Raw genomic sequence first — 14,696 nt, 5'->3', positions numbered from 1 at the left:
GTATTATTAGTTTAAAGTGGGTAGTGGATGCCTTATTAGAAGAGGCGTCTCTAAACCTCATTCATTTTAAATAGGGTGGCCAAAACTTTAGAACTACCTTTTCTTATAATGCTCTCTAGTACATCTCCACTATCTACTTACTTATTTTTATGCAGTGAAAATCATTTTTACACTATAGAAGAAATGTGCAATGTATTTCAAGTCAAACAAGACATTCGTGGTCACATTTAGATTATTATTACCATCCATTGTCCATCTATTCATCTTGTTCCGGCAATTAAACAAGTGCCAACCTTTAGTCTATGCAAGATTTAAAATCGTAATGAAATAATTGTGTTTAAGATGAGATAAAGCTCTTTCAACAAGAAGTGCCAAAAGCGCAATAATTGAAATATAGCGGCTACTACCTGTATCTCACCTGCCACTCAGATGGAAGAACTTGTGGACCTGAGGGTTTTCAAACTATACAAAAGCCACATTAAAAGGTTTTTGAGTAAAACTGTAGCAATTAAACTGTAGAATAAACATATAAAATATCATTTATGATCAAAAATATTATCAAAACACTACTTACAGTAGTGTATAGATTTGTTTGCTAGATAGTGGGGTTTTCTGCTTTTCAACCTAAAGGGATGAACCTGAACTCAAGCCCTTATTGTGCAACATCTGTGGTCATAAACCTGTGGGTGGTGTGTGCACTGTAGAGCGTCTGCCTGGAAAAATCAAGCATCTAGTGCCTCCATGAGGCCAACAACCAAAATGCAATCAGCTTGTCAAAGTCTAACGCTACACCTGAAAAGGAAGACAAGGTGGAGAAAAGGCTGAATTATTTTGCATTGCACATCTTTTTACATAACATTTTAACTCTGAAATGGCACAGATTCACTCAGTTAATAAAGCGAAGGTGGATATTACTTTATAGCCGCCCTAAATTTTGGTTACACAACATTAATATGTACATTGCCGGGCAAAAACAAAACAAAAACGCACGTATTTAACTAAGCAAATAGCCATGAGCCATCCCTTTGATAATTATTGCAGTGACTAATGTGTCTCATCAAATAACAGGTTAGTCAGCCCTAATTTCAATGAGTAGCTGACTACCTGAATAAACCGGGTGACCAGGTTTTTCCATTAATTAATGCTTTCTTTACTGATGGCATGGCCATATTTCAGGATAGGGCTTAAATTGTGCAACTGCGAGTGGTTCAGAGAGAACGAGACATTAATTGGCCACCAGGACCCGACTTTTCACTGTTTCTATGATTTTGTACTGCAATGTGGCTCCAAATTAAAATACAAATCGCATTGTCAAAGTCCTTTAACTACAATGACACAGACCCATTTTTATGAAACAAGTGGTGCTGCTTGCTGATTTCTCCTCAGCGATCTTCATTACCTTAATAAACCAAAAAAATAAAAATAAAGTCACTATCAAAGCAGTATTTCCACTATCACTGAAATTTATTTGATTTAATTGAAGAGTTGTACATTTCACAGCTATAGGGGCCTACATAGTAAGCAAAACAGTCTACACGTTGTCCATGTGCTGAACTACACCACGGGGTAGCTCATGACAGGTTGTTATCATCTGAATAAAGGAGAGGGGACATGGATGGTTGAGAGAAAAGGACTAAAGCCAGAAAGAATTACTCCCCAAAAGACTGATCGATAAATAGACATATTTAAAAAAAAAAAAAAATAAGAATAATGAGGAAGGGCTCCTCAGTTTGTGTTGCTTTTGGAAGCATTTACATGCTAATGCCTTCCAAAGTTAGATATTCACCATTTGAAAAAGAAAATGTGACAGTCTGCACAATAGTTCACCAAATTACCATGCTGTAAAGGCAAATACACGAAGCTCTTTGTAATGAACACATACAGACTGGATTTGTGTTTTTCAAGATACTGTAAGGTACAGTGTTTTGTTTTGGGTCCCTCCCCAAAGTCAACATGTAACATTTTGTATTTTATATAAAAAAAAGTTACTGATATTAGTGTCATCTAATTTGGAAACTTCATTAATGTACTGAGCATGGCATCACATCCTGTAGCTTCCGTCTGAACCTTGTTTCCCGCCCTCTTGAATTTTACGACAGCACAGCCGGGGAGTTCTTGATGCCGACGAGGTTGTCTACACTGACAGACCTCCTCATTGCTGATTTACTCAGGTCCTTGTACTTGTCCTCGCACAGCCTGGAGATGGCCTAGAGACAAGTAAGTACACAACCGTTAGTGCCCAAACAGCAAAACCTGGAGAGACGCCAAAACTAAACCCAGATTTCCCAACAGATATTAACAGTACTTAAAGACAGAAAACCTCCGTTTAGTGAAAGCGAAAAACATTTTGAACGCATGTTAAATGCTTTGCCTGCAGTGTGACAACAGCCTTGGACAAACTCACCTCCAGTTTTTGCGCCCGCTTGTTGCTGAGCGGCTCCAAAGGGAAATTAAGATTATTGTCGTCAGCCAGTGAGCGGAGATCAAAGTAATACTTGGCATAGACACTCGCTGGAACATTGATGTTAAACTGGAGCAGCTCAAGAAAGTGGCGCTCCATCTCATTCCTGCAGAAAATGAACAAATCCGAGAGTTTGTCACAACAATGGTCAGCAACAGGTTGCCCTGTTGTTACAAATGATGAGTTACCACTCACATGTCCTCCACAGTGATATCTTTGAGGATCTGGCAGTAGTCAACGTTCCAGACAGCCTGGTCGTCCCAGACCTTGGAAGCCAGCAGGATGGCACCAAGGACAATGCGCTTCCAGTTGGAAGGACAGATATCCATCTCAGCATAGGTCAAGAGCCTTTCCAGGTACACCTGAAACAGAACCCAATTCCAGACACAACAGCGATGGGAATGAGATCTTGGGGCCAAACCAAGCCGACAGTAAGATTGTCAGAGTTTCCATCAGCCTAGTGCTGCTAAGCACTGTTAGTTTAGTCAAAGGTAGTTTTTCACGTCAACTCGGTGTGTGTCACGGCCCCAGACTCTGGTGATGTCATTATGGTGTTGTGAACTCACCAGAGTGACAATCGCACACTCGGCGGTGAGCTGTGCAGAGCTGAAGAGCGTTCTTATGAAGCGGTAGATGAGTTTGTGTTCTGGGTCGACCATGGAGTAGTCATCTGGCACCTTTTCTCTCTGTTGAGCACAAGGTGATAATAATTGGTTTATACTCACACAACAGATAGTAGAATGAACGCTTTCACGTAACCCAACACCTCCACTCACTGTTAGAGGATGCTTCTTCTCATCGAATATGTCCAGTGAGCGGTTTGAATCTCTGCAAGAAAATTAAACATTAGTAATCGGCTGGTAAATGTGCAAACCTGCTGTGCTGTTGCACAAAACCACTGTCGTGTGGGAGTTTAACAGCGTCAAAGATCAGTACAACAGATTTAACCTCTCTCTCTGTCTTTAGCCTACATGGAATTTCAACTCTATGATGAACACAGAAAATGATTCACCCCCTCGAGTTCCAACTGAATTTATGTTAGGATGATGAACTCTCCTATCTATCTACCCATCCATCCATGTAGCTACCTACCTCCACCTGTCTGTATATTAGTCTATAGCTAGACTATGGTTTTACTATTGTCTGCCAAATAAGGTTTAGTAAAATTGTTACTAAGCTGCAACTGACTTTACCAAGTACTTGCCATCACCAAAAAAAAGTGCTATTGATGATTAATAGATGATTAATGACAAAAAAAAGAGAGGTGAAAACTATGAACAAAATAAAACACTTCCTACCTGTTTTTTATATGATAGTATATTGCCAATGCGACGCTGGAACAGAAAGAAACCGAGAGAGACAAAGAGTGAACCACAGTATGAGATTTTATTTTTTCCGCACAAAGCCAGAGCCTCCTTCGTTGTCGTCTGAATATCTGTCTTCTTTCGCTCGTCTTTTGGAACCAAAGGGCGGTGCTAACCACATGTTAGCTTTCTAGCTCGCAGCAGATTAGATTGCATACAAATTTTGAGTGCAACATGGCATTTTTGAGGACGTAAAGGACGAATGCCTTGAATACTCCCACATCAAATGACCACTGGTGAGGTAAACGAAGGCCCTGAGAAGTTGGAATTTTAATCTTTCCTGTAAAAATGTTTGTAAGATAGATTAAGTCACTTACCATTTGATGGTGCTCTTGAGGTTGGGCTGGCTGACTGTGCTATCATCAATGAATATTGTTGAGCAGGAGCTGTACTTTTTGGTCAGGAGCCCTGGAGATGTCTGGTGTAGAACCAATTATAAAGTATAAAAAGCAAAATGTATTTAGAAACATACATATAAATGGAGAGATGTCAGACTCTGATGAGGTTGAAGTCAAGGAAAACATGTGTAACTATGCATTATTTAGAGATTTAATCCAAATTTTTTGCTTAAATACTGAAAAAAAAAAAAGATTAGTGATAAGATCACTTACATGATTTGTGTAGTTGCTTTTCCTTTTCTCACGCACTGAAATGCGAGTGAGACAAAAAGCTAAGAGATTATGGAATTCAGAGGTGGGTCAAAAAAAAAAAAAGAAAGATAAAATGATGGCGACATTTAAGTGAAAAATACTGACCATCTGTCTGTGACTTGTTGAGGAAGAGGGTGCTGGCTCTGGGGTGGTCTGATGGATTGGCTTCTTGGGCAAGTTCTGTAAAATGCAACCGTGGAAAGTGAGGTGGTGGTTTGTTCACAGAACAGCACCAAACTTGATCACACATATTTGTCCCAAGGGTTTCCATCTATGGTTTGGTTAATTTACTGGCAAACCCACCGTCTGGAAGCTCCCTGTCGCTGATGTGTTGCAGGTAGGTCCCAGTGTCTTCACTCACGTCCTCGGTGGTGGTGATGGGACACTCCTCCAGTTCCACCTCTTTCCTGTGGATCTTCGGACTCTCTCCAGGAGAGATGCAGCAAGACACAGAGCCTCCCATCGCTGACCTACAACAGTCCTGCTACAGGCAGCGCAGTTTCCCATACAACTGAGGAAGGATCAGCCACTAGTCTGCTGACAACACTGATGGTGTGTATCCAACTCAAGTTTTAGCCAAACGTTTAGGGGACAGCAAATAACTAAAACACCTGAGTAAATCTGAAACCCAATCCTGGGGGAATCAGTGCTAAGAGAAAAGCTAGATTTAAATCTTTAAACTTATCTTAAATATAGCTTAATATATAATGAACGTGCAAAGTGAAAAATCCCAGCTTCACAACAGAATGGGATCTAACTATGTGATGACAGCCAACCGGCTATCTGCGGTATGTGCATGACAGCTGACATTATCTGGGCGTTTGCGCAGCACGGCGCTGGCGCACTTTAATACAAACACTCTGCGTGGACTGAATAGTTATGGCACGTAGATTATTAACGTGAAGCCATCTCAGGGAGTAAAGGCTACCGATACAAAGTCACAGCCTCCTCTATCTCCCCCCATAGCTAGCCGGCTAACGCTAGCATCCGCACCTCAATCCATTCTTGGCTTCATCGGGAGCATGGATCAATCCATTCTCTCTGCGGCTAAAGTCTGTGTCACAATCAAACGCTCTTCTACCAAAGTAGCATGCGCGTCCACTAACTGGTTCACTATTACCGTGAACTACAATAACTGAAAGTTAGGGAGTACTGGAATTTTTAAAAGGTAGCCAACGTTAGCTTTCATCTCCTCGCAATTGCGGGACACGTCTCGGACGTCAAACGAAGAGAAGCGGTTACATCCAGAAGCTGCTTCCGCCCACTGCCTTCCAAACTAAAAGTCCACTACTTGAAATGTGGTCCTCTGTAAAATTGATCACCTGAAAACTTGTATCTACCATTTCTTCTGTGGGCAAGAAAAACAAGTTAATATTAGTATTAATAACAATATCATATATTGCATTATTAATAATATTATTATTAATCATTCTAACAATGATAATATACACTACTCACCAAAAGATATTTGACTTTCGGTTGAAATCTATGGAAAATGTAAAAAGTTTTTGCTACACTGATATTATCTCATGAAAGTAGGGCATTTATGTAGAAGCATGCGATGGTCTTTTCTTCATTTCATTCTTGGTCTCACGATGTCAAAACGTAAGCTGCCTTACGAGAGAGATCGCGTCTGGTCCATGAATAGGACAGCTCAGCTCGCGGGTTCGATTGCCAGTCAGGCTGCTAATAAGAGTTGTAAGCACTGGCTCGGACGTCTACCGGGTCAACGAGGTCCGTTTTTAGGGAGCCAGGGCAAGAAGACAGCACAAGCTTTTTGCTTTTACTTTACGAACGGGAACGCCAATTATTGCTGCGACTGTTGGGCTTCACCAACGGACTCCGCCTCCCCCATTATTGACAAAACACAGCCGTTGAGAAAAACCTTTTAGGACACGCCTTCCTCAAAAGCAGGCTTTCCCCATTGGTCACCTTGAGCTTGATTGACTGATATCCCTCTTTGAAGGGCACCGAGTGGGCGGGGAACGCTCCATAACGTAGACATGCCTAGGATCGCAGTATTATTAAGAATCAACGTACAAAGTAGTATTTGTTCTTAAATGCTGATACAAAACATCAGGCTGATATTTTGGACAATGGAGAGGTGCTGAAAGGATTATAATGATGAAATCTACTATCAACTATCATCAGAAGATGGCAGTGTCGAATCAGGAAATCAATTAGAGGTTGCTAAAAACTTCAACGAAGAAGAATCGGACTGCGCGTGCGCGCTGGCACGCACACGGTAATTTTAGTTTGTTGCTTGTTATAACAACATGGCTCTAGTCCCGTACGTAGAGAATTCGTTACCTGCACTTTCCAAGCTGCACAAGTCATCAGCGCATTTTCGCTTCGCTGACCACGACGTTCATCTAGCTCAGGACTGGAAAACACTCGGGGTAGCCGCAGTTGTCTGGGATGCGGTGAGCTAGTACATTAACGTTATTGCCTGCTCCATTACTGTCTCGCTGATTTCCATAAATTTCCATAACTGCATATTACATATCGTTTTCCAGGCAGTTGTCATGTGCATGTGCCTGGAAATGGGAAAGGTTGAGCTACAGGGCAAGGTGGCTATTGAACTGGGAGCTGGAACTGGACTGGTGGGGATTGTAGCAGCCCTGCTGGGTAAGTGAGCTCCAAGTGGGAAAAGAAGAGGAAAGATGTACTTGACAGGAGGGAAGGGACACGATTGAGTTGGCAACTGGCAGAATAATTAATAATTAAAAGGCGTTATAACTGTTTACATGTCAAATGGCATCATTTCCAACTTTCTAGGTGCCAGTGTGACCATCACTGACAGAGAGCCTGCTCTGGACTTTCTTTCCGCAAATGTGAAGGCCAACCTGCCCTCTGACTCCCAAGGATCGGCGGTTGTGTCCGAGTTGACCTGGGGCGAGAGCCTTGAACGTTACCCAGCGGGGGGCTTTGATCTGGTCCTGGGAGCAGACATTGTTTACCTAGAAGACACCTTTGTGCCATTGCTGCAGACTCTGGAACACCTGTGTTCAGACACCTCTGTGGTATTACTGGCCTGCAAGATCCGCTACGAGCGAGACACGAACTTTTTGAATATGCTTAAACAGCGGTTCAGAACCGAGGAGGTCTACTATGAAAAACAACGGGACATACACGTATATAAAGCTTGTAAACTGGCCCCCAGGCGGGATCTGTGATCAAAGTTTACTTACTGTTTTTGTTTTTTAATAAAACTCATCACAAATTACCAGAAACACATTTATTAACAGCTGCCAAAGTGTAATATTTGAATAGCTCTAACATAATGCACTGTTGTACAAGTTGGTGCTGACATTTAGAAATTGTGAATACAAAATTAACAAAAGCAACATAAAAAAAAAAAGCACACTGATGACTATACATAATACCTAAAAGAGAACAATATGGCATTGCATTATCATAAAGTATCCATTTTGTTCACTGTGAAGTCGCTGTCCTTTTGATTTGGTCGCACTTGACAGTCATTTTGAAGGGTGTTTATTAGGTGCAATTGGTGAAGCTAAACACAACATGTAGCGGCTGATTGTGATCAATGCACGATGAGGCCTTTGTAAATAATAAGCAACAAAATTATCGCGGACACCTTGTCATTACTTAACAGTGTTGCTTCTGAGTAAGTCGAAGGCCTTGCATCAGCAGGCTTTGGCTGTCAGTGCAGCAAGGCATTTCATCTGCTCAATCATGCGAAATGGGATAGATAGGATTGTATATGCAAGGAAAGTGCACAACGCCACTTTGTAATCCTGTAAACAGACCTTGGAGACAGTCGGCTGATGCTAGACAGCCATGGGTGCCACCACAGAGGGGTCCTGTTATCTAAGTCTTAGTAAGAAAACATTAAACGCCAACTACAGGTTTCCCCCCTACCCCCTTATTGGAATTCAAACTTTTCCAATAACAAAAGGAAATTGCATGTTCAAATACACAATCAGATTAGCCATAACTCCGGTGATGGGGCCATGTGTCTCCAAAATTTATGAATAGGCAAAGTATTTCTTTCATTGCATAAAAAAAATAAGGCTCAAACCCAGGATTTATCAAATTGATTCTAAAATCCAGAAAATCAAAACAAATGGTGTGAAAATATTTTTCAAATATACCAATTTAAGCACAGATACTATAGGTCTATTTTGTTTTGTTTTTTTTAAATATATACTCTGGCACATTTAGCGCCCCATTTTTTCCACATTACTCTAGACATATTTCAGTACAGGACCTTCACTATAGTTTACCTTAAACTATAGTGAGCAAAACCAGAAACAAATTCCTGGTAGAAATTTGTTTAAACTAGTCCCTTTTTATTCTTAAGGATAAAAATCTAATCAATGTGCCCCACAGACACTAATCATTTGATGGAATCAGTAACTAAAAGCAGTGCAGACAGATGCTTTTTCTATGTGTTTATCACTGGTTTGTTACGTAAAATAAAGCTAGAAAAACACGGCGACATAAGATTTTGACTTTGCCCATGTTTGTCTCTTCACTGGATGTTTTTATGAAGCTGCAATTTACATGAAAATCCTCACACAAATCAACTTCACGGTTACCTTTTTTGTTCGTGTCATAAAGGGAAAGTAAAGTTTAGAGAAAAAAAACAAACAAAAAAAAAAACAATGTCAATGACATTATGCAAGCAGATAATGTAATACATAATAAACCCAAACACAGCCCAAAGATAAAATGTCCATGACACAGACCCACCTTACAGTTCAAAGCATTAGTAGGTAACAGATGTTAATGCAGTTCAGTTCTGATTACAAACGACGCACACAAAGGGAACCTCTCCACGTAATCGAGTGTCTCCGGGAGGTTTCGCTGTAAAAAGGTCAGTCGTTTAGTGGTGATGTGATTACCCGGTTGCTGGTGATGTTGCCCAGTTCATCCAGGCACCAATGGCTGAAATGCTTTCCTTTGGTGGCACAATGTTCTGTCCTATCACACCACAAGGACCCTGTATAGTTTAGTTAGGTGTAGTTTCCTCCACGTTGGCTCAACTGTTCATGGGAAACTGATGTGGACATAAAAAAAAAAATTAAAATTAAAAATTCAAACTACTGAAGTGTGAGGGAGCATCTTACTTTTTTCTTTTCCTGGTGCGTCATTTTACAGATTTTTCAACAGTTTTTTGTTTTAAAAAGAAAGCAAAGTAGAAAAAAAGCGGCCTCCAGATGTATGCCTCTGTGCAGAGTCTCTGTACATAGGGACACACAGGCACCAGCTGAGCACCTGGCAGGCGCTTGGTGGCGTTTCTACTCGGATTTGTGGCAGTACAAGTCTTTGAGGGCTTTGAGTTCCTCGATGAGGGTTTTGTTCTGGTTTTCCAGCACAGCCACGCGGTTCTCCAGACACTTGACATACTCCTTCTTCTTCCTGCGACATTCCCGGGCTGCTTCTCTGTGTAACATGAAGAACACGTAAGTCAGGGTCTGTTGTTAAAGCTTCAATATGAAAGTTTTGAAATTGAAGCTATTGCCGTTCACCTTCTCCTCCCTCTTTTTGACAGGCCCTCTGCATATTGATGCGTTTTGAAGCACGTTTCAAATATACAGCAGTAGAAGAAAAGCTGCATATAGTGGCTTCAAGGTCTAAACAAATGCATACATGGCTACATTTAGCTTTATTTAAACTACTAAATTTAAACTACACACATACCTGTTTTTCATAAGTCGAACCTCCCTTTTACGTGTAACCTCTTCAGTGCCTCCTCCTGTGCCCAGTGCAGGTGAAGTGGCCATGACCACCCCAGAAGCGATGGTGCTGGTGGGTGCCGTGCGGATTTGATAGGCCTGGACATCACCAGAGGCAGCTAACACACAAAGATAATTGGTGTTGTTTTTTTCTTTTTTAGATACAAAATTTCAAAAAGAAAATTAAGACACACTTGCTACTGTCATTTTACATTTGTTAATAATAATAATAGCTTTTCCTACCTTGTACAACCACTTGGTTGCTGGGCACTAGGATCTGCTGCCCATCACTGGTCTGAGCATACTGCAGGATGGTGGTACCAGGCTGAGTTGCTGAGTTGGCCATGGTCAGTGTCTGAAGGCCCTGTACTCCATCTGTGCCGTTATTGGCCAACTGGATGGCTCCTCCCTGGGTAATGGCAACTGCAGAGGCACAGGATATAAGAACAGTGTTGCTGGATTACACTGATCAAGTTTATACTGCCTTACTGTACCCACTTCCACTTTGTGTGTGTGTGTGTATATATATATATATATATATATATATATATATATATATATATATATATATATATATATATATATATATATATATATATATATATATATATATATATATATATATATATATATATGTCTGTCTGATGCAGGCTTACTCGTGTCCTGCGGTCCAACAATTACCCACTCTAGAGGTCGTTGTAGTACAAACACTGGGCATTTATTAAATTCCACATTCCACAATTGAGCCGATAAAGTAATTCCACAGAAAACGTTTCTCTAAATAATCCCACAGAACACGGTAAGAAGCCATGTACTTCCACAGCTTTGAAATACACGTCCAGCCATTAGCTCCAACAGCTGTACTTCGTAGCTCCAACAGCTGTAAACAAAACATTGTTTCCCTGACAACTGACTAGGCAAACTTCAAAGTCAGTTATGTGACGTCGTTGATGACATCATCGGTACGCTTATACATACACTTATTAATTAACCCAACCATTCGAGACACAGCGACCACTACAAAAAAAATAAATAAATAAAAGAGCATCATGGCACAAAAAGGGCTCTCAGGATAATTGAAAGCCATAGTTGTCATTAAAACTAAAATTCAATTAAATGCACAGCCCTACTTAGTATTATACTGTATATGATTATCTATACATTTTTCAACTAATTTTAAGTAGCCTCAAGAACATTTTATTGTAAAAAGCCAACAGAGGCACAGAGTAAAACAGGAAATCCTACATGTTACTACAGAAACCACCAGTTTCCTGTATCTGACTTTGTAAGTACTTACTGTACTGGCCGCTGCTTGTCTGATAGATGGGAGTGGGCATGGTGACAGTGGTAATGGCAGGGGCTGAGTCGTCCTCTGATTTCTCTTCCTCAATTCGAGGCACTGCTGGCACGTCTGACGATAAGTCATTCAAAATCTTCCTATGAGGAGACGGGTTAAGAGAAATATGTCAGAAACTCCTCTTTAAATGATATTGAAATGACACAAAAAAAAAAAACGTTTAAATGTCCCAAGCGTAATATTAAAAGCATACTCAGCTAAAATAATCTATAATTTATCAAGGGGGATCCAAACCTTAACACCAAGTATATTAAAAAAAAGTTATAATAAAAACTACATTGATGTTAAGGATGCATCCCCCTTGATAAATTATAGATTAATACACGCCTTGATCATATTAGTTATTTCTGATGATGAAAGAGCATTTGTACTAGCTAACTGTGCAGCATTATTAAGGTTAGGTTTAAGTATGCATCCACTTACCCTGAAATGGTGTTGTAGGTGGAATGCTGATTTAACATAACATAATATTACCTTTAGCAACTTTAGACACATACCTGTAAGAAGGTCGCCTGGACAGGATCTCTCGCCTCTTCTGAGAATCCGTCACACTGTCGACGGACTCCTGAGAGTCCTCGCTTTCAGCAACAGTTGAAATCTGCAAGTTAATCATACGACTTTAATTTTGCCAGCCGACTCAAAGAGTTTGCACACTTTTACATTTCGGTTAAATTGTACTTATGGAAAATTAGGAGCAATTTCTAAGAATCTTTTATTGTCGTCATTGAGCACATATACACATTGCACGTACATGTTACAATGAAATTCTTTCTCTGCAATTAACCTGTCCACGTGGGGGGGGGGAGTAGCGGGCAGCCATGGTGGTGGGCCCGAGGAGCTAGCGCAGTGTGTCTCGCTCAGGGACACACCTGGTGGGAAGGCTGTGGATTTCTTTGGGTAGGCTGGGGTTTGATCCCGCAGACTACTGCTCTACCCATTGGACACATATATATCTGCTCCTCTTACCTGTACTGTCTGGACTTGTGGGGACTGGATCACAGAGGGCTGAGCAGCTTGGATCACTCCATGCACTTGGACTGTCTGACCATTGGGTAACTGCACAAGAGTGACTGTGGGACTACCGGATGATACCTGGCCTGCTATGGATGCCTGCAACCCATGACAACTCACATTATACAGTGTCTGCAAACTTACTCACAGCCTTTCAGAGAGTAATGTTGCAACTTGTAATGCGGATATTTACAAGGTTCACCTGGGCCAGGGTGATCTGCTGAGCCTCTGACTCCGAGACCGCTGTTTCACCACTTTGCTGTGTGTCTGCACCAGCTTCCATGATCATTTAAAATCTGTAAAAGGCAACAAGCTTTTTTTGCACATGCATCATCATGTTTAAAACTGAACTGTCCCGACAAAGTTGTAAATGGTGTACAAGAGACATTCTGGAAACTTTAGTGCTTGTTGATGTGATGATGGGAGGGTGTGGCTTAGCTAACATGCTAGTAAATAATTTGTTAATAAAACTTTGTAAACAATTCGCATTCAAGAGAGCAACCTAATGTTGACACAATCTTGATTTAAAACACGCTCCTACATGACAGGACTTCCCATAAATGCCACGGGCTAACGCTAACTCCTTTGCTAGCCGAGGAGTAACGTTTACCATCCTGCAGTTAGCATGTAGCCAGCTAGCTAGCTTGAGCGGTATGAGCTTCACGTCTTGTTAGCATGCTAACAAGCTTAGAGGAAAGCACTGGACGTTAGCATGGCTTGCAGACATTTATTTAACATCCATGAAAGACTCGAGTCTTAGTCTTTAACGGCTCATGTCGCGGTTTGGCGCTTTGTTGCAATATTACATTGCAACTTGAGCAAACGTTGCATTGGCTAGCATTAGGTTGCTAGCTGGGATGCTATGGAGGGAAATGCAGGCATGCATGGTAAGCCAGTTTTTTTCTTTGCAACTAGGGCCACTTTTACCAACAGTGAGTTGCGGGATTTTTACTTTAGCACAATGTTCACACATAGCAGCACATGGCTAATTGGCTCTGTAACTTACTTTGACATCATTTAAAAAATGCAAGCCCACTCCCATATTAATACATAAGTCTCATTTGTGCTCCAAGCCTTGCAGACACTGACTCATTTTGTGAGCCTCTGCAACACCGCCGCCATGATCTCTTTGTTGGCTTTGTGCGGATATTAGGCGCAAATAACTTCTTTGTGCAGCCATCTAACTGTTTAGCAAACATCGGATGCGTATCCCCTTACCAACACAAACTCGCTTCGTCACTCCCGGCTCTGCGGAGCTCCACTTTTATTCAGACCGACACGTAAGAGACCGCGTCAGGCTACACCTCCGTCGCGTCACCGAGAACAACAACACGGAGAGGAGGACGAGGGAGACGACGACAGCGAAAATCATCTCTATCGACAGGACTCGAGTGGTTACGGAGTCGCACGGAACGTCACGAAGGCTGCCGAGGAAAGGAGGGGAAACTACGGACCCAGCCGAGGTAAGCTCTTGGTGCGTTCGTGCGTCTCTGAGCATGCGCGGCTCTGTAACTTTGTAAGTATATATAAAAATTAAAAAAATATCTATCTATCCGATCATACACATAAACAACAGCGCAGTTGTCCATAATATTCATAAATTAAAAAGTAATTAATAAACAATATAAATACATAAATAGAGTGACTTAAGATGGGGAAGAAAGAAAAGTTACTTTTAAAACTGCTTTTTTTTAAATGAATGGGCTGCATTACTGATGTGATCCACATGGGGACAGCAAAGTCCTCCTTTTATCCTTCCCATCATCCACTGCCTCATTGCACTCTACTTTAGTCAGGCACATGTTTGTTTTATTCCAGCCTGACATGATCAGTTATGTATTACTTTAGCCTTAACTGTGGTGCTGGCTTTGTAGCACCAAACCACATTGTGATTTTATTGGGAAACCATTGGACTCCAGTTCTGTGTTGCTTATTATGTACTATTTACAGCCCCCGTGATTCACATTACATTTGCTTCTCCTTGGTTGCGGACTCGAGCCATAAAATGTGCTCATTAACTCTGTCACTCGGGCGTGCCAGGAAGACTGGTGCTGTAGGAGTAAAATGGGTTCTAAGCTGTGGCAGCTGGTCAAAATCCTGCAAGGGGAAAATGAGACTTCAGACCAATTTATGACCATCATCTCTATG

General features: G+C 41.3%; 3 protein-coding genes across 5 annotated transcripts; 1 reads left to right on the top strand and 2 right to left on the bottom strand.

Annotated features, from left to right (window-relative positions):
- Positions 1-1,445: 1,445 nt before the first annotated feature.
- On the bottom strand, positions 1,446-6,064 carry LOC137126361 (cyclin-Y-like protein 1). The gene is made up of 11 exons (XM_067503045.1): positions 5,934-6,064; positions 4,779-5,823; positions 4,581-4,655; positions 4,437-4,471; positions 4,143-4,243; positions 3,760-3,795; positions 3,238-3,289; positions 3,028-3,147; positions 2,657-2,823; positions 2,405-2,567; positions 1,446-2,207 (listed from the first exon to the last, which is right to left on the bottom strand). The coding sequence occupies exons 2-11, from the start codon at positions 4,936-4,938 to the stop codon at positions 2,091-2,093; spliced, it is 1,026 nt and encodes a 341-aa protein (XP_067359146.1). The 5' UTR covers positions 4,939-5,823; positions 5,934-6,064; the 3' UTR covers positions 1,446-2,090.
- Positions 6,065-6,380: 316 nt separating this feature from the next.
- On the top strand, positions 6,381-8,511 carry mettl21a (methyltransferase 21A, HSPA lysine). The gene is made up of 3 exons (XM_067503050.1): positions 6,381-6,898; positions 6,992-7,103; positions 7,254-8,511. Exons 1-3 carry the CDS (start codon positions 6,752-6,754, stop codon positions 7,649-7,651), a joined length of 657 nt encoding a protein of 218 aa, XP_067359151.1. The 5' UTR covers positions 6,381-6,751; the 3' UTR covers positions 7,652-8,511.
- On the bottom strand, positions 7,699-13,924 carry LOC137126362 (cyclic AMP-responsive element-binding protein 1-like). Of its 3 annotated transcripts, none has more exons than XM_067503046.1 (8): positions 13,767-13,924; positions 12,742-12,844; positions 12,504-12,647; positions 12,035-12,135; positions 11,478-11,617; positions 10,424-10,603; positions 10,146-10,299; positions 7,699-9,887 (listed from the first exon to the last, which is right to left on the bottom strand). In XM_067503046.1, exons 2-8 carry the CDS (start codon positions 12,835-12,837, stop codon positions 9,743-9,745), a joined length of 960 nt encoding a protein of 319 aa, XP_067359147.1. In that variant the 5' UTR covers positions 12,838-12,844; positions 13,767-13,924; the 3' UTR covers positions 7,699-9,742. The 3 variants fall into 3 exon arrangements, with proteins under 3 accessions (XP_067359147.1, XP_067359148.1, XP_067359149.1); XM_067503047.1 differs by having other exon boundaries at positions 12,751-12,844; XM_067503048.1 differs by lacking the exons at positions 12,504-12,647; positions 12,742-12,844 and having other exon boundaries at positions 13,767-13,917.
- Positions 13,925-14,696: the final 772 nt, after the last annotated feature.

Source organism: Channa argus, chromosome 4 (genome assembly GCF_033026475.1).
Source record: "Channa argus isolate prfri chromosome 4, Channa argus male v1.0, whole genome shotgun sequence".
NCBI lineage: Eukaryota > Metazoa > Chordata > Actinopteri > Anabantiformes > Channidae > Channa > Channa argus.
Note: the sequence above shows the minus strand (reverse complement) of the source record. Positions and strands in the feature narration are given on the sequence as shown.